At 43.9% G+C, this 23559-nt stretch overlaps 1 protein-coding gene across 1 annotated transcript in view; it reads left to right on the plus strand.

The window, feature by feature from the left end:
- The window catches only part of glis1b (GLIS family zinc finger 1b), a 117992-nt gene that overhangs the window by 48486 nt on the left and 45947 nt on the right, over window positions 1-23559 (plus strand). Inside the window, exons 3-4 of the mRNA XM_031786357.1 lie at window positions 19684-19909; window positions 21454-22894. Coding sequence (XP_031642217.1) covers window positions 19684-19909; window positions 21454-22894 — 1667 coding nt within the window. The remainder of the gene's footprint in view (window positions 1-19683; window positions 19910-21453; window positions 22895-23559) is intronic.

Below are 23559 nucleotides of genomic sequence, written 5' to 3' on the forward strand. Positions count from 1 at the left end.
CTCTCGATTGTGCATCTGTAGAAGTTTGTGAGTGCTTTTGGTGACAAGCCGAATTTCTTCAGCCTCCTGAGGTTGAAGAGGCGCTGCTGCGCCTTCTTCACGATGCTGTCTGTGTGAGTGGACCAATTCAGTTTGTCTGTGATGTGTATGCCGAGGAACTTAAAACTTGCTACCCTCTCCACTACTGTTCCATCGATGTGGATGGGGGGGTGTTCCCTCTGCTGTTTCCTGAAGTCCACAATCATCTCCTTAGTTTTGTTGACGTTGAGTGTGAGGTTATTTTCCTGACACCTCACTCCGAGGGCCCTCACCTCCTCCCTGTAGGCCGTCTCGTCGTTGTTGGTAATCAAGCCTACCACTGTTGTGTCGTCCGCAAACTTGATGATTGAGTTGGAGGCGTGCGTGGCCACGCAGTCGTGGGTGAACAGGGAGTACAGGAGAGGGCTCAGAACGCACCCTTGTGGGGCCCCAGTGTTGAGGATCAGCGGGGAGGAGATGTTGTTGCCTACCCTCACCACCTGGGGGCGGCCCGTCAGGAAGTCCAGTACCCAGTTACACAGGGCGGGGTCGAGACCCAGGGTCTCGAGCTTGATGACGAGCTTGGAGGGTACTATGGTGTTGAATGCCGAGCTGTAGTCGATGAACAGCATTCTCACATAGGTATTCCTCTTGTCCAGATGGGTTAGGGCAGTGTGCAGTGTGGTTGAGATTGCATCGTCTGTGGACCTATTTGGGCGGTAAGCAAATTGGAGTGGGTCAAGGGTGTCAGGTAGGGTGGAGGTGATATGGTCCTTGACTAGTCTCTCAAAGCACTTCATGATGACGGATGTGAGTGCTACGGGGCGGTAGTCGTTTAGCTCAGTTACCTTAGCTTTCTTGGGAACAGGAACAATGGTGGCCCTCTTGAAGCATGTGGGAACAGCAGACTGGTATAGGGATTGGTTGAATATGTCCGTAAACACACCGGCCAGCTGGTCTGCGCATGCTCTGAGGGCGCGGCTGGGGATGCCGTCTGGGCCTGCAGCCTTGCGAGGGTTAACACGTTTAAATGTCTTACTCACTTCGGCTGCAGTGAAGGAGAGACCGCATGTTTTCGTTGCAGGCCGTGTCAGTGGCACTGTATTGTCCTCAAAGCGGGCAAAAAAGTTGTTTAGTCTGCCTGGGAGCAAGACATCCTGGTCCGTGACTGGGCTGGGTTTCTTCCTGTAGTCCGTGATTGACTGTAGACCCTGCCACATGCCTCTTGTGTCTGAGCCGTTGAATTGAGATTCTACTTTGTCTCTGTACTGGCGCTTAGCTTGTTTGATAGCCTTGCGGAGGGAATAGCTGCACTGTTTGTATTCAGTCATGTTACCAGACACCTTGCCCTGATTAAAAGCAGTGGTTCGCGCCTTCAGTTCCACACGAATGCTGCCATCAATACACGGTTTCTGGTTGGGGAATGTTTTAATCGTTGCTATGGGAACGACATCTTCAACGCACGTTCTAATGAACTCGCACACCGAATCAGCGTATTCGTCAATGTTGTTGGTTGACGCAATACGAAACATCTCCCAGTCCACGTGATGGAAGCAGTCTTGGAGTGTGGAGTCAGCTTGGTCGGACCAGCGTTGGACAGACCTCAGCGTGGGAGCTTCTTGTTTTAGTTTCTGTCTGTAGGCAGGGATCAACAAAATGGAGTCGTGGTCAGCTTTTCCGAAAGGGGGGCGGGGCAGGGCCTTATATGCGTCGCGGAAGTTAGAGTAACAATGATCCAGGGTCTTTCCACCCCTGGTTGCGCAATCGATATGCTGATAAAATTTAGGGAGTCTTGTTTTCAGATTAGCCTTGTTAAAATCCCCAGCTACAATGAATGCAGCCTCCGGATAAATCGTTTCCAGTTTGCAGAGAGTTAAATAAAGTTCGTTCAGAGCCATCGATGTGTCTGCTTGGGGGGGGGATATATACGGCTGTGATTATAATCGAAGAGAATTCTCTTGGTAGATAATGCGGTCTACATTTGATTGTGAGGAATTCTAAATCAGGTGAACAGAAGGATTTGAGTTCCTGTATGTTTCTTTCATCACACCATGTCACGTTGGCCATAAGGCATACGCCCCCGCCCCTCTTCTTACCAGAAAGATGTTCGTTTCTGTCCGCGCGATGCGTGGAGAAACCCGCTGGCTGCACCGCTTCGGATTGCGTCTCTCCAGTGAGCCACGTTTCCGTGAAACAGAGAACGTTACAGTCTCTGATGTCCCTCTGGAATGCTACCCTTGCTCGGATTTCATCAACCTTGTTGTCAAGAGACTGGACATTGGCAAGAAGAATGCTAGGGAGTGGTGCACGATGTGCCCGTCTCCGGAGTCTGACCAGAAGACCGCTTCGTTTCCCTCTTTTTCTGAGTCGTTTTTTTGGGTCGCTGCATGGGAACCATCCCGTGGCGCTGGTTGTAAGGCAGAACACAGGATCCGCATCGCGAAAAACATATTCTTGGTCATACTGGTGGTGAGTTGACGCTGATCTTATATTCAGTAGTTCTTCTCGGCTGTATGTGATGAAACCTAAGATGACCTGGGGTACTAGTGTAAGAAATAACACGTAAAAAAACAAAAAACTGCATAGTTTCCTAGGAACGCGAAGCGAGGCGGCCATCTCTGTCGGCGCCGGAAGTTATTCGGAAAGAATTCCATGCAGGGTAATGCAGTGATTGGACAATAGACTTTACTCATAGTTTGGAGATTTTTGACTAATCATTACACCATGCAGGGGAATGCAGTGATTGGACAACAGACTTTACACAGTGTTTTGAGATTATTGACTAGTCTTTACACCATGCAGGGGAATGCAGTGATTGGACAACAGACTTTACACAGTGTTTTGAGATTATTGACTAGTCTTTACACAGTGCAGGGGAATGCAGTGATTAGACAACAGACTTTACACAGAGTTTGTCTATTTTTGGCTAGTAATTACACCATACAGGTGAATGCAGTGATTGGCCAACAGACTTTACACAGTTTGGAAATGTTTGAATATTCATTGCACCATGCCGGGCAATACATTGATTGGACAACACACTTTACACAGAGTTTTGAGATGTTTGACTATTCATTACACCATGCAGGGGGATGCAGTGATTGGACAACAGACTTTACACAGAGTTTGAAAATGTTTGACTATTCATTACACCATGCTGTGAATTAGGTGATTGGACAACAGATTTAACTCAGCATTTTGAGATTATTAACTATTCATTACACCATGCAGGGGAAAGCAGTGATTGGACAGCAGACTTTACACAGAGTTAGTTGATTTTTGACTAGTCACTACACCTTGCAGGGGAATGCAGTGGTTGAACAGGAATGTTTACTCAGAGTTTGGAGATTTTTGACTACTCCTTACAACATTCAAGGGAATGCAGTGATTAGGCAACAGACTTTACACAGAGTTTGGAGATTTTGACTATTTATTAAACCATGCAGGGGAATGCAGTGATTGGACAACAGACTTTACATAGATTTGTGAGATGTTTGACATGTCTTTACACAGTGCAGGGGAATGCAGTGATTGGACAACAGACTTCACACAGAGTTTGTCTATTTTAGACTAGTAATTACACCATGCAGGTGAATGCAGTGATTGGACAACAGACTATACACACAGTTGGTCTATTTTTGCCTAGTCATTACACCATGCAGGGTAATGCAGTGATCGGACAACAGACTTTACACAGAGTTTGGAGATTTTTGACTAATCATTACACCATGCAGGGGAATGCAGTGATTGGACAACAGACTTTACACAGCGTTTTGAGATTATTGACTAGTCTTTACACAGTGCAGGGGAATGCAGTGATTAGACAACAGAATTTACACAGATTTAGTCTATTTTTGAATAGTCATTGCACCATGCAGGGGATTGCAGTGATTGGACAACAGACTTTACACAGTATTTGGAGATCTTTGACTATTTATAACATCATTCAGGGGAATGCAGTGATTGAACAGCAAAGTTTACACAGAGTTTGGAGATGTTTGACTTGTCATTACACCATGCAGTGGAATGCAGTGATTGGACAACAGACTTTACACAGAGATTGGAGATTTTTTACGATGTATTACACCATGCAGGGGAACGCAGTGATTGGACAACAGACTTTACACAGAGATTGGAGATTTTTTCACGATTTATTACACCATGCAGGGGAATGCAGTGATGGGACATCAGACTTTACACAGATATGGGACATTTTTATGATTCATTACACCATGCAGCGGAATTCAGTAATTGGGAAACCCACTTTACACAGAGTTCGGTGATGTTTGACTATTCCTTACAACATTCAAGGGAATGCAGTGAATAGGCAACAGACTTTACACAGAGTTGGGAGATTTTTGACTATTCCTTCCAACATTCAATGAAATGCAGTGATTGGACAATAGATTTTCCACAGAGTTTGTCTATTTTTGACTAGTAATTACACCAAGCAGGGGAATGCAGTGCTTGGACATCAGACTTTACACAGAGTTTGGAAATGTTTGAATATTCATTACACCGTGCAGGGGAATGCATTGATTGGACCACAGACTTTACACAGATATGGGAGATTTGTACGATTCATTACACCATGCACAGGAATTCAGTGATTGGGAAACACACTTTACACAGAGTTTGTCTATTTTTGAATAGTCATTACATCATGCAGGGTAATGCAGTGATTGGACAACAAACTTTACACAGAGTTTGGTGATGTTTGACTAGTGATTACACCTTGCAGGGGAATGCAGTGATTGGCCAACAGACTTTACACAGAGTTTGGAAATGTTTGATTATTCATTGGACCATGCCGGGCAATACATTGATTGGACAACACACTTTACACAGAGTTTGGAGATTTTGACTATTTATTACGCCATGCAGGGGAATGCAGTGATTGAACAGCAAAGTTTACACAGAGTTTGGAGATGTTTGACTTGTCATTACACCATGCTGGGGTATTCAGTGATTGGACAACATACTTTACGCAGAGTTTGGAGATGTTTGTCTAGTCATTACATCATGCAGTGGAATGCAGTGATTGGACAACAGACTTTACACAGAGATTGGAGATTTTTTACGATGTATTACACCATGCAGGGGAACGCAGTGATTGGAAAACAGACTTTACACAGAGATTGGAGATTTTTACGATTTATTACACCATGCAGGGGAATGCAGTGATGGGACATCAGACTTTACACAGATATGGGACATTTTTATGATTCATTACACCATGCAGCGGAATTCAGTGATTGGGAAACACACTTTACACAGAGTTGGGAGATTTTTGACTATTCCTTCCAACATTCAATGAAATGCAGTGATTGGACAATAGATTTTCCACAGAGTTTGTCTATTTTTGACTAGTAATTACACCAAGCAGGGGAATGCAGTGATTGGACATCAGACTTTACACAGAGTTGGTCTATTTTTTAATAGTCATTGCACCAAGCAGGGGAATGCAGTGATTGGACAACAGACTTTACACAGAGTTGGGAAATGTTTGAATATTCATTGCACCATGCCGGGCAATACATTGATTGGACAACAAACTTTACACAGAGTTTGGAGATTTTGACTATTTATTACGCCATGCAGGGGAATGCAGTGATTGGACAACAAACTTTACACAGATTTGGGAGATTTTTGTCTAGTCATTAAACCATGCAGGAGAATGCAATGATTGGCCAACAGATGTTACATAGAGTTGGGAGATTTTTGACTATTCCTTACAACATTCAAGGGAATGCAGTGATTAGGCAACAGACGTTACACAGAGTTGGGAGATTTTTGACTAGTCTTTACACCGTGCAGGGGAATGCAGTGATTGGACAATAGATTTTCCACAGAGTTGGTCTATTTTTGACTAATAATTAAACCAAGCAGGGGAATGCAGTGATTGGACATCAGACTTTACACAGATATGGGACATTTTTATGATTCATTACACCATGCAGCGGAATTCAGTGATTGGGAAACACACTTTACACAGAGTTTGGAGATTTTTGAATAGTCATTACACCATGCAGGGTAATGCAGTGATTGGACAACATACTTTACACAGAGTTCGGTGATGTTTGACTATTCCTTACAACATTCAAGGGAATGCAGTGAATAGGCAACAGACTTTACACAGAGTTGGGAGATTTTTTACTAGTAATTACACCATACAGGTGAATGCAGTGATTGGACAACAGACTTTACACAGATTTAGTCTATTTTTGAATAGTCATTGCACCATGCAGGGGATTGCAGTGATTGGACAACAGACTTTACACAGTATTTGGAGATCTTTGACTATTTATAACATCATTCAGGGGTATGCAGTGATTGAACAGCAAAGTTTACACAGAGTTTGGAGATGTTTGACTTGTCATTACACCATGCTGGGGTATTCAGTGATTGGACAACAGACTTTACACATACAGTGCCTTGCGAAAGTATTCGGCCCCCTTGAACTTTGCGACCTTTTGCCACATTTCAGGCTTCAAACATAAAGATATACGTTTTTTACACCATGCAGGGGAATGCAGTGATTGGACAACAGACTTTACACAGATATGGGAAATTTTTATGATTCATTACACCATGCAGTGGAATTCAGTGATTGGGAAACCCACTTTACACAGAGTTCGGTGATGTTTAACTATTCCTTACAACATTCAAGGGAATGCAGTGAATAGGCAACAGACTTTACACAGAGTTGGGAGATTTATGACTATTCCTTCCAACATTCAATGAAATGCAGTGATTAGACAATAGATTTTCCACAGAGTTTGTCTATTTTTGACTAGTAATTACACCAAGCAGGGGAATGCAGTGATTGGACATCAGACTTTACACAGAGTTGGTCTATTTTTGACTAGTAATTACACCAAGCAGGGGAATGCAGTGATTGGACAACAGACTTTACACAGAGTTGGGAAATGTTTGAATATTCATTGCACCATGCCGGGCAATACATTGATTGGACAACACACTTTACACAGAGTTGGTCTATTTTTGACTAATAATTACACCAAGCAGGGGAATGCAGTGATTGGACATCAGGCTCTACACAGAGTTGGTCTATTTTTGACGAGTAATTACACCATGCAGGGGAATGCAGGGATTGGACAACAGACTGTACACAGAAATTGGAGATTTTTTACGATGTATTACACCATGCAGGGGAACGCAGTGATTGGACAGCAGACTTTACACAGAGATTGGAGATTTTTTACGATTTATTACACCATGCAGGGGAATGCAGTGATTGGACAACAGACTTTACACAGAGATTGGAGATTTTTTACGATTTATTACACCATGCAGGGGAATGCAGTGATGGGACATCAGACTTTACACAGATATGGGACATTTTTATGATTCATTACACCATGCAGCGGAATTCAGTGATTGGGAAACACACTTTACACAGAGTTGGGAGATTTTTGACTATTCCTTCCAACATTCAATGAAATGCAGTGATTGGACAATAGATTTTCCACAGAGTTTGTCTATTTTTGACTAGTAATTACACCAAGCAGGGGAATGCAGTGATTGGACATCAGACTTTACACAGAGTTGGTCTATTTTTTAATAGTCATTGCACCAAGCAGGGGAATGCAGTGATTGGACAACAGACTTTACACAGAGTTGGGAAATGTTTGAATATTCATTGCACCATGCCGGGCAATACATTGATTGGACAACAAACTTTACACAGAGTTTGGAGATTTTGACTATTTATTACGCCATGCAGGGGAATGCAGTGATTGGACAACAAACTTTACACAGATTTGGGAGATTTTTGTCTAGTCATTAAACCATGCAGGAGAATGCAATGATTGGCCAACAGATGTTACATAGAGTTGGGAGATTTTTGACTATTCCTTACAACATTCAAGGGAATGCAGTGATTAGGCAACAGACGTTACACAGAGTTGGGAGATTTTTGACTAGTCTTTACACCGTGCAGGGGAATGCAGTGATTGGACAATAGATTTTCCACAGAGTTGGTCTATTTTTGACTAATAATTAAACCAAGCAGGGGAATGCAGTGATTGGACATCAGACTTTACACAGATATGGGACATTTTTATGATTCATTACACCATGCAGCGGAATTCAGTGATTGGGAAACACACTTTACACAGAGTTTGGAGATTTTTGAATAGTCATTACACCATGCAGGGTAATGCAGTGATTGGACAACATACTTTACACAGAGTTCGGTGATGTTTGACTATTCCTTACAACATTCAAGGGAATGCAGTGAATAGGCAACAGACTTTACACAGAGTTGGGAGATTTTTTACTAGTAATTACACCAAGCAGGGGAATGCAGTGATTGGACATCAGACTTTACACAGAGTTGGTCTATTTTTGACTAGTAATTACACCATACAGGTGAATGCAGTGATTGGACAACAGACTTTACACAGATTTAGTCTATTTTTGAATAGTCATTGCACCATGCAGGGGATTGCAGTGATTGGACAACAGACTTTACACAGTATTTGGAGATCTTTGACTATTTATAACATCATTCAGGGGTATGCAGTGATTGAACAGCAAAGTTTACACAGAGTTTGGAGATGTTTGACTTGTCATTACACCATGCTGGGGTATTCAGTGATTGGACAACAGACTTTACACATACAGTGCCTTGCGAAAGTATTCGGCCCCCTTGAACTTTGCGACCTTTTGCCACATTTCAGGCTTCAAACATAAAGATATAAGTTTTTTACACCATGCAGGGGAATGCAGTGATTGGACAACAGACTTTACACAGATATGGGAAATTTTTATGATTCATTACACCATGCAGCGGAATTCAGTGATTGGGAAACCCACTTTACACAGAGTTCGGTGATGTTTAACTATTCCTTACAACATTCAAGGGAATGCAGTGAATAGGCAACAGACTTTACACAGAGTTGGGAGATTTATGACTATTCCTTCCAACATTCAATGAAATGCAGTGATTGGACAATAGATTTTCCACAGAGTTTGTCTATTTTTGACTAGTAATTACACCAAGCAGGGGAATGCAGTGATTGGACAACAGACTTTACACAGAGTTGGGAAATGTTTGAATATTCATTACACCGTGCAGGGGAATGCATTGATTGGCCAACAGACTTTACACAGAGTTTGGAAATGTTTGAATATTCATTGCACCATGCCGGGCAATACATTGATTGGACAACACACTTTACACAGAGTTGGTCTATTTTTGACTAATAATTACACCAAGCAGGGGAATGCAGTGATTGGACATCAGGCTCTACACAGAGTTGGTCTATTTTTGACGAGTAATTACACCATGCAGGGGAATGCAGTGATTGGACAACAGACTGTACACAGAAATTGGAGATTTTTTACGATGTATTACACCATGCAGGGGAACGCAGTGATTGGACAGCAGACTTTACACAGAGATTGGAGATTTTTTACGATTTATTACACCATGCAGTGGAATGCAGTGATGGGACATCAGACTTTACACAGATATGGGACATTTTTATGATTCATTACACCATGCAGCGGAATTCAGTGATTGGGAAACACACTTTACACAGAGTTGGGAGATTTTTGACTATTCCTTCCAACATTCAATGAAATGCAGTGATTGGACAATAGATTTTCCACAGAGTTTGTCTATTTTTGACTAGTAATTACACCAAGCAGGGGAATGCAGTGATTGGACATCAGACTTTACACAGAGTTGGTCTATTTTTTAATAGTCATTGCACCAAGCAGGGGAATGCAGTGATTGGACAACAGACTTTACACAGAGTTGGGAAATGTTTGAATATTCATTGCACCATGCCGGGCAATACATTGATTGGACAACAAACTTTACACAGAGTTTGGAGATTTTGACTATTTATTACGCCATGCAGGGGAATGCAGTGATTGGACAACAAACTTTACACAGATTTGGGAGATTTTTGTCTAGTCATTAAACCATGCAGGAGAATGCAATGATTGGCCAACAGATGTTACATAGAGTTGGGAGATTTTTGACTATTCCTTACAACATTCAAGGGAATGCAGTGATTAGGCAACAGACGTTACACAGAGTTGGGAGATTTTTGACTAGTCTTTACACCGTGCAGGGGAATGCAGTGATTGGACAATAGATTTTCCACAGAGTTGGTCTATTTTTGACTAATAATTAAACCAAGCAGGGGAATGCAGTGATTGGACATCAGACTTTACACAGATATGGGACATTTTTATGATTCATTACACCATGCAGCGGAATTCAGTGATTGGGAAACACACTTTACACAGAGTTTGGAGATTTTTGAATAGTCATTACACCATGCAGGGTAATGCAGTGATTGGACAACATACTTTACACAGAGTTCGGTGATGTTTGACTATTCCTTACAACATTCAAGGGAATGCAGTGAATAGGCAACAGACTTTACACAGAGTTGGGAGATTTTTTACTAGTAATTACACCAAGCAGGGGAATGCAGTGATTGGACATCAGACTTTACACAGATATGGGAAATTTTTATGATTCATTACACCATGCAGCGGAATTCAGTGATTGGGAAACCCACTTTACACAGAGTTCGGTGATGTTTAACTATTCCTTACAACATTCAAGGGAATGCAGTGAATAGGCAACAGACTTTACACAGAGTTGGGAGATTTATGACTATTCCTTCCAACATTCAATGAAATGCAGTGATTGGACAATAGATTTTCCACAGAGTTTGTCTATTTTTGACTAGTAATTACACCAAGCAGGGGAATGCATTGATTGGCCAACAGACTTTACACAGAGTTTGGAAATGTTTGAATATTCATTGCACCATGCCGGGCAATACATTGATTGGACAACACACTTTACACAGAGTTGGTCTATTTTTGACTAATAATTACACCAAGCAGGGGAATGCAGTGATTGGACATCAGGCTCTACACAGAGTTGGTCTATTTTTGACGAGTAATTACACCATGCAGGGGAATGCAGTGATTGGACAACAGACTGTACACAGAAATTGGAGATTTTGACTATTTATTACACCATGCAGGGGAATGCAGTGATTGAACAGGAAAGTTTACACAGAGTTTGGAGATTTTTGACTGTTCCACACAACATTCAAGGGAATGCATTGATTAGGCAACAGACTTTACACAGAGTTGGGAGATTTTTGACTAATAATTACACCAATCAGGGGAATACAGTGATTGGACATCAGGCTCTACACAGAGTTGGTCTATTTTGACGAGTAATTACACAAATCAGGGGAATGCAGTGATTGGACAACATACTTTACACAGAGTTGGGAAATGTTTGAATATTCATTACACCATGCAGGGGAATGCATTAATTGGACCATAGACTTTACACAGAGATGGAAGATTTTTACGATTCATTCCACCATGCAGGGGAGTTCAGTGATTGGGAAACAAACTTTACACAGAGTTTGGTGATTTTTGTCTCGTCACTACACCATGCAGAGGAATGCAGTGATTGGACAAATGACTTTACACAGAATTTGTCTATTTTCGAATAGTCATTACATCATGCAGGATAATGCCGTGATTGGACAACAGACTTTACACATAGTTTGGAGATTATTGACTAGTCTTTACACAGTGCAGGGGAATGCAGTAAATTGGACAACATCCTTTACACATCGTTTGGAAATGTTTGAGTAGTCATTTTACCATGTTGGGGTATGCAGAGATTGGACAACAAACTTTACACAGAGTTTGGCGATGTTTGACTATTCATTACACCATGCCGGGGGATGCAGTGATTGAACAGGAAAGTTTACAGAGTTTGCAGATTTTTGACTGTTCCACACAACATTCAAGGGAATGCAGTGATTGGACAACAGACTTTACACAGAGTATGTCTATTTTTGGCTAGTAATTACACCATGCAGGTGAATGCAGTGATTGGACAACAGGCTTTACACAGAGTTTGGAGATATTTGTCTAGTCATTACACCATGCAGGGGAATGCAGTGATTGGACAACAGACTCTTCACAGAGTTGGGAGATTTCTGTCTAGTCATTACACCTTGCAGAGGAATGCAGAGATTGGACTAATGACTTTACTCAGAGTCTGGAGATGTTTGACTGGTCATTACACCTTGCAGGGGGATGCAGAGATTGGACAACATATTTTACACAGATTTTGGAGATGTTTGACTAGTCATAATACCATGCAGGGGGATGCAGAGATTGGACAACAGACTTTACACAGAGTTTGGAGATTTTTGTGGGGATTTGCTATCACTTGCTCTGGTTCTTTAAATTGTCATAATGTTTCAGAAAATAGTTTTTCTTAGTCACACATAGTTTGAATTCAAGGTGAAGTTGTTCATGACAAATCAAGGAGAAAAATGGGATACCTTTCCGAGCACAGCTAAAATCCATAACAAACTTAATTCATGTTTGCTGGTACTGGTAATCCTTCTAAGTAAACAGAGACATTTCTGTCCTCCTAATTTAATTGTTTTTCTTCTTCCCCCTCTTTTCCCTCACTCCGTCGAGCACCTGTTTAAAGTAGCTGTCCTTTCGACTTTGTTATTTTTCATTTACTTGTGCCCCCAGGTTTTTCAATCATACATCCATTACTAAGCAAACAAATAAGTTCTGGGCCCATGCAGCAGACACAAATATAGATGAGTTATGAGATTTAAAGCAGGAGAAGGCAGCTTTGGACTGTAATACACAACATCTGCGGTGGACAGCAGTCACACAACACAGAGCATCCCGCAAACTTCTCCAGCCTGTCATCTCCCACCCCAGTCATGCTGTGTGTTATAAGTGTTATATAAATCGAGAAGAGAGGAGAGGAAGAATGAACTGATTATTATTAACCGTTGGTGTGCTCATCTTATGATTTATGTGGCAACAGGTTGAATTGTCACGCTGGATTTCCAGGTGCATCCGTCTTGTGGTTTTGGCAGCTTGTTGTTTCTTGAGTTCTTGTGCCCAATTCCCTATATAGCGCACACATTTTTTTTTTATACCAAAGCCCATGCCGCCAGTTCCCTCCGAACAAAGCTAGAGTTTCTAGCTAAAGCTAGAGTCACTCAGTAGAGTACACCTCTTGAATGCTCCCCGTCTTCTCCTCCCCCACTCTCCTCCTCTTCCCTCCTCACCTCCTCCGCTCCCCCCCCGAAACATCTGCACATCTGTTTTTTATTCCCCGGGATCTCAGAAGACTTAAACACATTAAACACTGGCACAAGCGCAGTCTCACCCCAGCACTTGAAACAGCGCTTAGGTGACTTAAAAGGCAGAGGCGAGAATTATAGAAAATGAAGTGTCACCGGGGAAAAAAATCGCCTGAGATTACCACCAATTACACTTAATCATGTACCGCACCAGGACATCTGCTGATCAGATGCAGCAGTACTATTGTCCATAGAGACTATAGAGAGCGCGCGAGAGAGAGAGATCAGATAGACAAAGAACAGAGAGACACACAGAGAGAGAGAGAGAGAGAGAAAAGAGACTGAAAGACCCGAAAGAGAGACCGACGATCAGAATCTGGATCCTGTCGTAATTTGCGTGAAATGAGAGAGATCCATTATTCAAGGAATGCTGGGTTCAGAATGATAGCATGTGATGTGATATGGTGACGTGACTGAATGTCAGGTCATTCTGAGTGTAGAATGCATTGAGGAATACAATACAGGACATGCAAATCTGGAGATAATAGTCACTGTTTTTGTGGGGTTAGCCATGCCCTTTCTTTGTTGGAGACATGTGGGATGTTCTGTTTTATTAGTCATTTATTAGTCATTCAGATAGAGAGGGAGTTAGCCAAAGCACAAACTGATTTATCTCAACATGACTCTCTGATGATTTGCCCCTTTGGCAACAAGAGTACAGCCTTACTGTACACATGTGTATGCCAAATGACACCTTATTCCCTTTAGTGCACTGCTTCTTGCCAGGGCCCATAGTGCTCTGGTCCAAAGTAGTGCATTATATGGGAATATGGTGCCATTTGGGATACAGATGTGGCACTCATATGGAAATACGTGTTTTTCTAAGCCGGATCAACGTCAACGAGTCAAAAGAGAGAGCATGACATTTGTTCTGGTTAATTGTATTTGTTTGCCTGTCTTGTCTCTTTATCTCCAAATGCAGAACCGGATGAATTCATCCATGGAAATAGTTTGTAAGGGCTTTCCATTTGTGGTTTGTCGATGCGTCTGATTTTTTTTTAATGGCTTTGCTTTGTGTTCTCGAGGGGGTTTGAAACGGAGGAAGCGTGACAAATGGATGACCTAAGAACACCGAATCAATAAGGGTGTGATTGGAACCTCATTTCTCCCCTTGACACAAGCCAAAATAAGAATCACATATGTCCCTCAATAGACGTTCTCCAGTAACCACATATATCCCTTTATAATTACCCCATGTCTGCGTCTATGGTTTATGTGTTCGTTCCTGTGTAATAGAGAGATATTCTTCTCATCTAATCTCACTATCTCCCCCCGTGGGGGGGATCCGTGAGCTCAACCGTTTCTAATCATCCCGCAATGATAGTAATAGATCTATAACCATGGTATCAAACAGGGTATCTTCCTGTGGTCCTGTTCCACAAGTTTGTTTTTCTGGGAGGTGTGTAAGAACAAGAAGGGGGGGAGGGGGGGATAACAATAGAGGCCTTCTTCGGGGCTTCGTCTCAGCTCTCTCTGGTTGGGAATGCTGACATCAGTGGGTGTTTGTAAGGATGGGCCAAAAGCACATCTGTACATGGTCTTGATAGAGCAGCACAGTTGCCCGCGGTGATTCTGGCATCGGCATGTAACGAGTCTCTGCCTGATCTCATGCCCTGAGATTGTCACCTCTAATTGGCTCTGAACGCTTGCAAGTGTGCATATCATTATCAGAGCAACCAATGACCCCCCCCCCCCCCTTCTTCAAAACGATTTCACTTACAAAATACATGACTGAAATCATGGAGTTCATTTCAGCTCACATTTTGGAGAGAATTGGGGGGGAAAAAAGCCCTAAATGGTTCCTTAGAGACCACCCGTGACCACTGTTACAGGACCTAACCGCAACATGACCAGTCAGCACTGATCTGACCCCTGCGTGTTCCCATCACTGTGTCAGCGCAACAATGGACCTCTCTCTCACCCTCCCTCCATCTCTCGCTCTATCTCTGTCACCGGCTCTGTGTGTCTTCCATTTCACCTCGGTCCCAGGTGCTTCCATTGGCTTCCACCTCCTGATCAAGCCAGCCCTAACACACAACGAAATACTCGCAATGTTGAATTACCATGGCATATTCAATATAAACTGAATTTACGGTTGGTTTCCTTCCAAGCCACCATATGTTGAGAAGCCTGTTTCTCCTCCTAGCCTGAGCATGACTGATTCTGTTACTGTAGCAAAGCTTTCAGCCGGGCGTTCAGTCTGTATGCTTTATGGAATATAGAACAACTATAGGACTTTAGTACAGACACAGTGACTGGAGTGGAGGCACCCTGGTTTATTTTAGAAGAGTGAATGTTCTAATCTAGATCTAAAGACAGACTAGTTATATGGTGTGAACTGATCAGGAAAAACTCCTTGTCCTACCAATTGCCTACAACTTTCCTGATGATATACCCTATACCCTAGTCCTAATCATCTCCATACAGTTTAGGCTCCTCTCGCAACCTGGTCTCAAAGCATTTCGTATTATTCTGTACGTAAATCCAGAACATGGCATTTTATAGTAGGATATGTTACGTTTCATATGTTATTTATTAATTTATGGATTCCATCACCCATCTTGTATATATTATGAATAACAATTTGTTTTATATGTCATTTACAATATGTATAAATGCATGATATATCATACATGTATGATATGTTACAAATTCTGTCTAGGTGGCTAATATTGGTTAAGGTTTAGGATTGGGGGTTAGGGTTAAGTTTAAGAGTTATGGTTAAGGTTAGGGGAATGGTTAGCTAACATGCTAAGTAGTTGCTAAGCAACTAAAATGTAGTAAAAAAAAGTAGCTAATTTGCCCGTGATGAGATTCAAATTTACAATCTTTGGGTTACTAAAGGTTTGCGTTATACACCCACCGATCCACCCCGACTTTCATTTTTGCCTTAAGTAACCATACCAAACGTAACATGCAGTATCATACAAATTTTAGTGTCCCAGATGTACTTTTACTATGTTACGTCTAGTCTATGAGACCAGGCTGAGCTTGTAGCCACAAACTAGCACCTTGAATGTGTCTTCTCCTTTTCCCAATGTCCTCTCATCCTGCTCCAACATCTCCTCTATACCTCACTATTTCCTGATCCGGAGCCATGTTCCTCCTCTCATCCTCTCCTTCATAGATATGGGTATCTCTTGGAGTGCCAGGTCAAAGGTCCATGCTCAGGGAGGCAACTCCAAAGATTGCCAAACACACCGTAGCAAAGCTTGAAACAATTGTTTGTATTTTATTGATTTTAATTTTACTAGGCAAGTCAGTTAAGAACAAATTCTTATTTTCAATGACTGTCTTGTTCAGGGGCAGAACAACAGATTTTTACCTTATCGGCTCGGGGATTCGATCTTGCAACCTTCCGGTTACTAGTCCAATGTTCTAACCACTAGGTTACCTGCCACACCAATCTCTGTAAACAGAACAAATCATAGGTAATCACTCCACTGGCATATTTGCGGTGTTCGCGCAGCTTTGCCTTGATTTGCATAAAGTACTTTCTACTGGCAAACAGCAACTGTTTCCAAACAGGGAAGCAGAGAATGCCTCTTCTGAAGTGCATTGTATTTTATTTGGCTTGAATGTGTGGCTCAATCTGTTTTGCCTGGGTATATGTTGTATTTCATTGTTCATTGTACCTGATCCGAAAATAAGCTACATCTTAAAGACATAGCGTACAGAAAATATTATATGGTATGGTTAGACCATAGGCTTTATGCTGTTCTCACTTTGGCTGTGTATTTTATAGGGTGCTTGGAAGTGCACATACTAATACAGTTGTAGGATCTTAATTTGATTACTCTTTTTTGGCTGAGAATTTTCCTGTACAGCATGAAATGCAAACTTGAAGTGTATTTAGTTTTTAAAAGGCTTCTAAAGTTGGTCATTTCCACTTAGAAAAGTCAGGCTTGGCCTCCCGAGTGGCGCATTGGTCTAAGGCACTGCTTCGCAGTGCAAGCTGTGCCACTAGAGATCCTGCTTCGAGTCCAGGCTCTGTCACAGCCGGCCGTGACCGGGAGACCCATGGGGCGGTGATCACTTGGTCCAGCGTCGTCCGGGTTAGGTGAGGGTTTGGCCTGCAGGGATGTTCTTGTCCCATCACGCACTAGCGACTCATGTGGCGGGCCTGGCGCAATGCACGCTGACATGGTCGCCAGGTGCACCATGTTTTCGCCGACACATTGGTGAGGCTGGCTTCCGGGTTAAGCGGGCATTGTGTCAAGAAGCAGTGCGGCTTGGCTGGGTTGTGTTTCGGAGGATGCACGGCTCTCGACCTTCACCTCTCCCAAGTCCGTACGGGAGTTGCAGCGATGGGACAAGACTAACTACAATTTGGATACCACGAAATTGGGGAGAACCATTTTAAAAGACAAAAAGACATATCCGACTTGATTTCCCCAAAATGAAAAAATGTATCAGCCCCGACAAAAATGTCCATTAATTATAATCGACATAATAATTCACATTTCTGGTTACTGCAGGATTATTTTCCCGCTGTAGCAGAGTGGCTCAAATTAAGATCCTACATCTGTATTCACTCTTTCGAACATGTGGTGCGTGTTTGCGTGTGTGTGTGCACCTGTGTGTGACTGTACATAGTGAAAGGTTACATACGGTCAAAGCCATGGTGTACACACACATTTTGAATTCTCTATCCTGACTCATGTCACCATTGGCCGTCCTGATTGAATCACTCTTATTCCAGATGAGGCAAGAAATACTTGGCCGTCAATCAACAGGCCTTGAAGTTTTCAATACACAAACACAGTTGGATATGCTAACTATGGAAACGCGCAGCCAAGAAGAAGAAAAAAAAGAAGAGGCAGGACACTCCAGAACTTTATAAACAGAACCATTTGTATTCCTTGAAAACAGAACAGAGCTGAAAGAGTTCTTGCCTTCTGTTTATGGCTCTGAGTGAAACCAGCATGCCTCTCAAAGTCCCTCAGCGAGCGACACTGCAGCGGTTGCACTGACTTTCTATACCTCTCCCCTCTCGCTCCCTGTGCATCACCTCTCCCTCTCGCCACCTCTCCCCTAGTCTCTTTTTCTCTTTCCAATGCCAACCACGCATCTCCACCTTAACTTGTTTTTCGGTGACTTCTTCACAACCTCTCCCTCTCTCTGTCCGTCTGCCTCTCCCTCCCTCCTACTCTCTCGCTGAATACATCGTGTTTAAAAGAAGAAGAAAGATCTTTCTCTGCCTGTTACTTTATCCTCGTCTTTCTGTTTTCTCTATCCTCATGCCTTCCTTCTCCATCTCTTTTTCCTTTCATTCCTTTATATCACTTAAGGAGTGTTTGGGTGCCTGCATTGATAATAGCTCAAGAGATGTGAAAACATTGTCAATAACATCATTATGAGCTAAATTCAATTTGAGAAATTGAGTTAGGGAGGTTGGAGCAGGGACATGTGGCCTCCTACACACGAACGAGCATCGGGGGTATTGTCTTTCCTTCTGGAAATATTTCGACATACAGCCCCCCCCTTCACTCACTTTCATGTGTCAAATTTCAGAACTCTAGTCATATTCTGATGTGTTTTATGGAAACATTTTGTTAGACACACCCCCCCCCCAAAAATTAAAAAAGGTTTTCTTGGTTATATTATTCATGTCATGTGGTGCTAAATATATAGATTGTTTATGCTAGTGGTTCAGCAAACTCTCTCACAATTTCAACACAAAACACATTTCCTGTAATCGAAATAGAATTACCCGGTTGTGGATTGACTGAGTGTCTCTTCAATAGCAAAGTGACAAACACTTGGAACATTTGGAACATTCATCAATGCAAATAATTAGCTAATTTCTCGCTCTTGTTTAGTTTTCCCACAGTACTAATAATATCAATGAGATCCACGCTATAAAGTGTTATTGTCTACACACTGAAGAAGGCCTGTGAAGCCAAAATGTCTGTATATGCTAACTGGATGCAGTAAAAAAATATATAATAATCATGCTTTTTTTTTTTTTGCTTATCTGTACACAGTTCAACAAGAACTTACACAAGTCTAATCTTTTGACGTCATCAGCTTTTTTAAAGTTCACCAAAGAGCACAAAACCACTCCATATCTCAACGGGTCCACAAACTTCGAAGCCAGCGATTGTTCTCGAGAGATCGATCGTAATTTGATACACTTTCAACATGTCACTGATGGAAGCGTCTCAGAGGAGATCTGTTGCACTCTATGGCAGTTATTAATCTCTCTGTTCTGTCGTTAGAGTAGCGAAACAGGCTAGCAGAGCCAACTTCCAGCTAGAGGGGGACTCTGAGGGGTTTACAGTGCTGTCATTGTCATCATAAGTGTTGTATTTATTGGTGTGTATATTTATATTTGTGTGTATTTGCTTGTGCAAACAAACTTCCCCTTTGGGGATGAATAAAATCCTATCTTATTTTAGGGACTTTGAGGGTTACAGACAGTGTTGTCATTTTCATCCCTTCTCTTCCCCTTTTCCAGTGAACGGCAGTTGCAGTGGTGCCTACTGCCCAGAGAAGGAGAGTGGGCCAGAGCTGGGGGGCAGTGAGGGCACACTGATGCGCTGTGGGCAGAGTCTGGCGGTGCCGGTGCCACCAGGGAGCCAGCCAGGTCCAGTGGGTCATTACCACAGTGTCCACTGTGAGCGGCCCACACCCACACACAACCTTCATCTGCAGGACAGCCAGCAGCAGCACGCTGAAGCCAGGTAAGAACGACGAGACAGGTTCTGACAAGAACACCGGCAACATAGGGGTCAGTGCAGGCCTGAAACAGTATAGCTGTCTGTCGATTTGTTTCTGTTGATCAGATTGTTTGTATTTTTGAAACACCTGAAATGATGTTAGCAGTATACGTTCTACTATCGTATTAACACTAATAACATGATCATATTGATAAAATGAACAGTAATCATTCTACGCAGGTAATGGTATTGATAATAATCCCCATATAAATGCGTACTTCGTCTGTCAAATGTAATTACCTATAGCATGTAATGACATTTCTCATAGAGGAGGCAGGTACACTACGTAACATCTATTCACTGGTCAGAAAAAGATTCCTATCACCCTCTCTGGCCTCTATACACTCCAAAGTGCTTCTGGAGAGACATTCAATTCTCCCATATTGTCTCCCCGAATGCCATCGCTGCAGCCAAACAGGAAATAGCGCTCATGAAAGAAAGGGGGGCTCTCTCTCTCTCTCTCTCACACTCTTTATTGACTACGAAAAAGTCCATCTCTGGCTCTATCTAGTACTTTTCCCCAGTGTGCGTCGAGAGAGAGGGAGAGAGAGATAGAGAGAGAGAAAGAGAGAGAGAAAGAGAGAGCGAGAGGGAGAGAAGAGAGAGAGCGAGAGGACAAAGGCAATTCCTTCATGGAGACAGGAGAGAGAGAAAGAGGGGCCTTCTCACATCACTCAAGAGCTTTTGCACAAAATCCATAATGAGCGAACTGACAGGAATTATTATGTAGGACATCACAGCGACGCATGGAGAAATACGACCTGGCTCCCCATTCACCGGGGGCAAGATTCCCACCATAATACACAGTATTGTAAACGCTGACCCTTCACAGGCCGCCATTATGCCAACAAACCAGGTGACTCCTATTTATCCCAACATGTAGGCTTAGGTTTAACCCCTTTGTGTCATCAAAGCCTGTCAGACTAGTGACACACAAGAAGGCTCATCCATCGCCTCTTCTTCTGTCCTCTCTATCTGCCGCTCTCCTATTCTTAGCCATAAATGCCCATTCATAACTGCTCACAGGGCTCAAGGTCCCCTTTCATTTATTCATGAAATCACTCCCGAATCATCTGTTTCTGGTGGATGCTGCCTTGTTTTGAAAGGGACACCACAAGTCACTAACTAACCTTCCGTTTCTCTCTGAAAGTCCTCTGGCTGTGTGAAGTGGATGTTAGACCCCCTGACTAAAAGACTTTTAGTTCTGTGGGGGGCTCTCTGGGGTGAGATGTTATTCTTGTAGCCAAAGAACGAGAGCACGGGAGAGCAGAGAAAGAGAGAGGGGGAGAAAGAGAGCCCACTCTAGGCCAGGTCTGCAGCTCACAGCCTTGCTGTTGTGCGAGGGCTGAAAGCTGCGGCGTGTGGGAAGGATGGCTTGGCAGGACCCAGACAGCCGTGGCCTTTATCTATCAACAGCGGGCGGCTAATAGTGCTCATATTCGCCCCTGTGTTGTCCTAATAGCCTCGCTCTGCTCAGATTCCCTGCCGTGTGTTTTTCCCCTCTACAGGTCCTCTGCCTTCCAGAGATCCCTGGCCTCTCCCGACCCAGGCTGCGGAACCTCCAACGGGGCCAGGGCACTTCCTCTCTCCTATCCCATCAAACAGGAGGCATCCATGGGCTACAACATCTCACAGGGACCAGGGGTCCCCACCACAATCCAGGGTGCCTTCCAGAACAGCAGGGGAAACATTGGGGTCCGGCGGGGGGAGATGGAGGGTCCTCTCGGTGGAAGCGGTGGTGGCAGTGGCTTAGGCAGTGCTCTATCGGCAGACTCGGCGTACCCGTTTAATAATGAAGATGGCTCCTCCCCGCTGTCTTTGTCCCCAAGCGGCTCCCGTCATTCAGCGCGGCTGCTCACTACTAGCAGCCTGAAGAGACGCTGCCTGTCCCTGGCTTCCCAGTCCGCCGCTGCCAGCAGTAACGCTAGCGCCGTCGCGAACGCCGTCGTCACCGCCACCGAGGGGATCGATATCACCGCCATTATCTGCTCCTCCCAGATGTCCGTGGTGGCCTGTGTCAACGGGCTCCGGACAAACCCCTCACCCCAGCCCAGCGGCGGCTTCTCCTCCAGGGCTGGCCCCCACAAGCCCCCACCCCCCCAGCAGTGCAGCAGCCCCCAGCAGCCCCTCTCGCAGGAGAGTTGTCAGCTGCCCTCGCCTGCCGCCTGCCTGCTGTCCCTCTCCTCGGGCTCCTCCTCGGGCTCCTCCTCCTCCTCCTCCGTGTCGTCTCTGGACCCGGAGCAGCAGAACCAGGGACTGTGTGAGGAGCCCGGCTCCATGCAGCCGGGGGGTGGAGGAGGAGGAGGAGGAGGAGCAGGCGCCGATGGGCTGGGTCTGCTGATGAGTGGGGCCCTGATGACGGGAGGCCTGCTTGGGAACGTGTCTATGCTGGAGGGCTGTCAGAGGGCCGGTGGAGGAGCTCTGAAACAGGAGCCTCTAGATGACTTCTCTCCCAGCGAGGAGGAGCTCTTTCAGCACCACTACCACCATCACCACCATTATAATCACCTGACTGGCCGCACTGCTGCCAGCCACCTCCGTCCTCACCCACACCACCCTGCCCCCCCGCGGCCCTCCATGCCCCCACCCTACCACCTGCACCAGTACGGGGGCCCAAGCCCGGGGGGCTTGCTGCACCTCCAGAACCAGCCCACATCATCTTCATCTTCTCTCCTCTCGGGCCTCAAGACCTCGAGCCCCGTCGGGGGAGAGGACGGTGGGCCGCTCAGCGACAAGCAGGTTTGCCGCTGGATTGACTGCAGTGTGGCGTACGAGCAGCAGGAGGAGCTAGTGAGGCACATCGAGAAGGTGCACATCGACCAGCGCAAAGGGGAGGACTTCACCTGCTTTTGGGCCGGCTGCATCCGCCGCTACAAGCCCTTCAACGCCCGCTACAAACTCCTCATCCACATGAGGGTCCACTCGGGAGAGAAGCCCAACAAGTGTATGGTGAGTCCCTCTCCCCACCATAGAAATATAATTCATTGAATGGAAATCCACATTCAAGTAAACGTGATGGGTGTGCTGGCGGCCATATTGAATGTACCCATGCCATTCTAGTAATTCCCCAACCTGAGTAGAGAACCAAGCCATTACGGTTGGTGTCGGCAGTCAATGTTGTTCACAGCCCACTTTTCTGAATGGAAGCCATTTTTTATGGTCCATTGTACTGTAGGTTATATTTCTTGTTTCCGCAGTATATTTTTACTGTGTGAAATTGACACTTCCCAGCTTGTGCAAACAGTTTGATTGTACCCCTGCATATGTATCCCTGCATATTACTTTTTCCAGTTTCCACAGAGCCTGCTCTCTTATATTTAAACATACATTTTGGAGCTGCTGTGTACAGTACATGTGTAATACATGAACAGGTGAAGTTGATGGTAGACTAGTTCCTAATACAGTATATCCCTTATTTGGTATTTCATTGAAATTGGTTGGTGTTAGAAGTAAAAATTATATCCTCAGAGACTGATGGTCGATTGTGATTCAAGGAAAACATCTACATCAACAAGATACATTGTTTCCAAAAGCAATACGGATCATTTTTTCATTGCAAAGGTTTTTTTCCGGACTAGTTTTTTTTTTAAATTGAAAATGGATACATTTGTAGT

This window comes from Oncorhynchus kisutch, linkage group LG13 (genome assembly GCF_002021735.2).
Source record: "Oncorhynchus kisutch isolate 150728-3 linkage group LG13, Okis_V2, whole genome shotgun sequence".
Taxonomy (NCBI): Eukaryota; Metazoa; Chordata; class Actinopteri; order Salmoniformes; family Salmonidae; genus Oncorhynchus; species Oncorhynchus kisutch.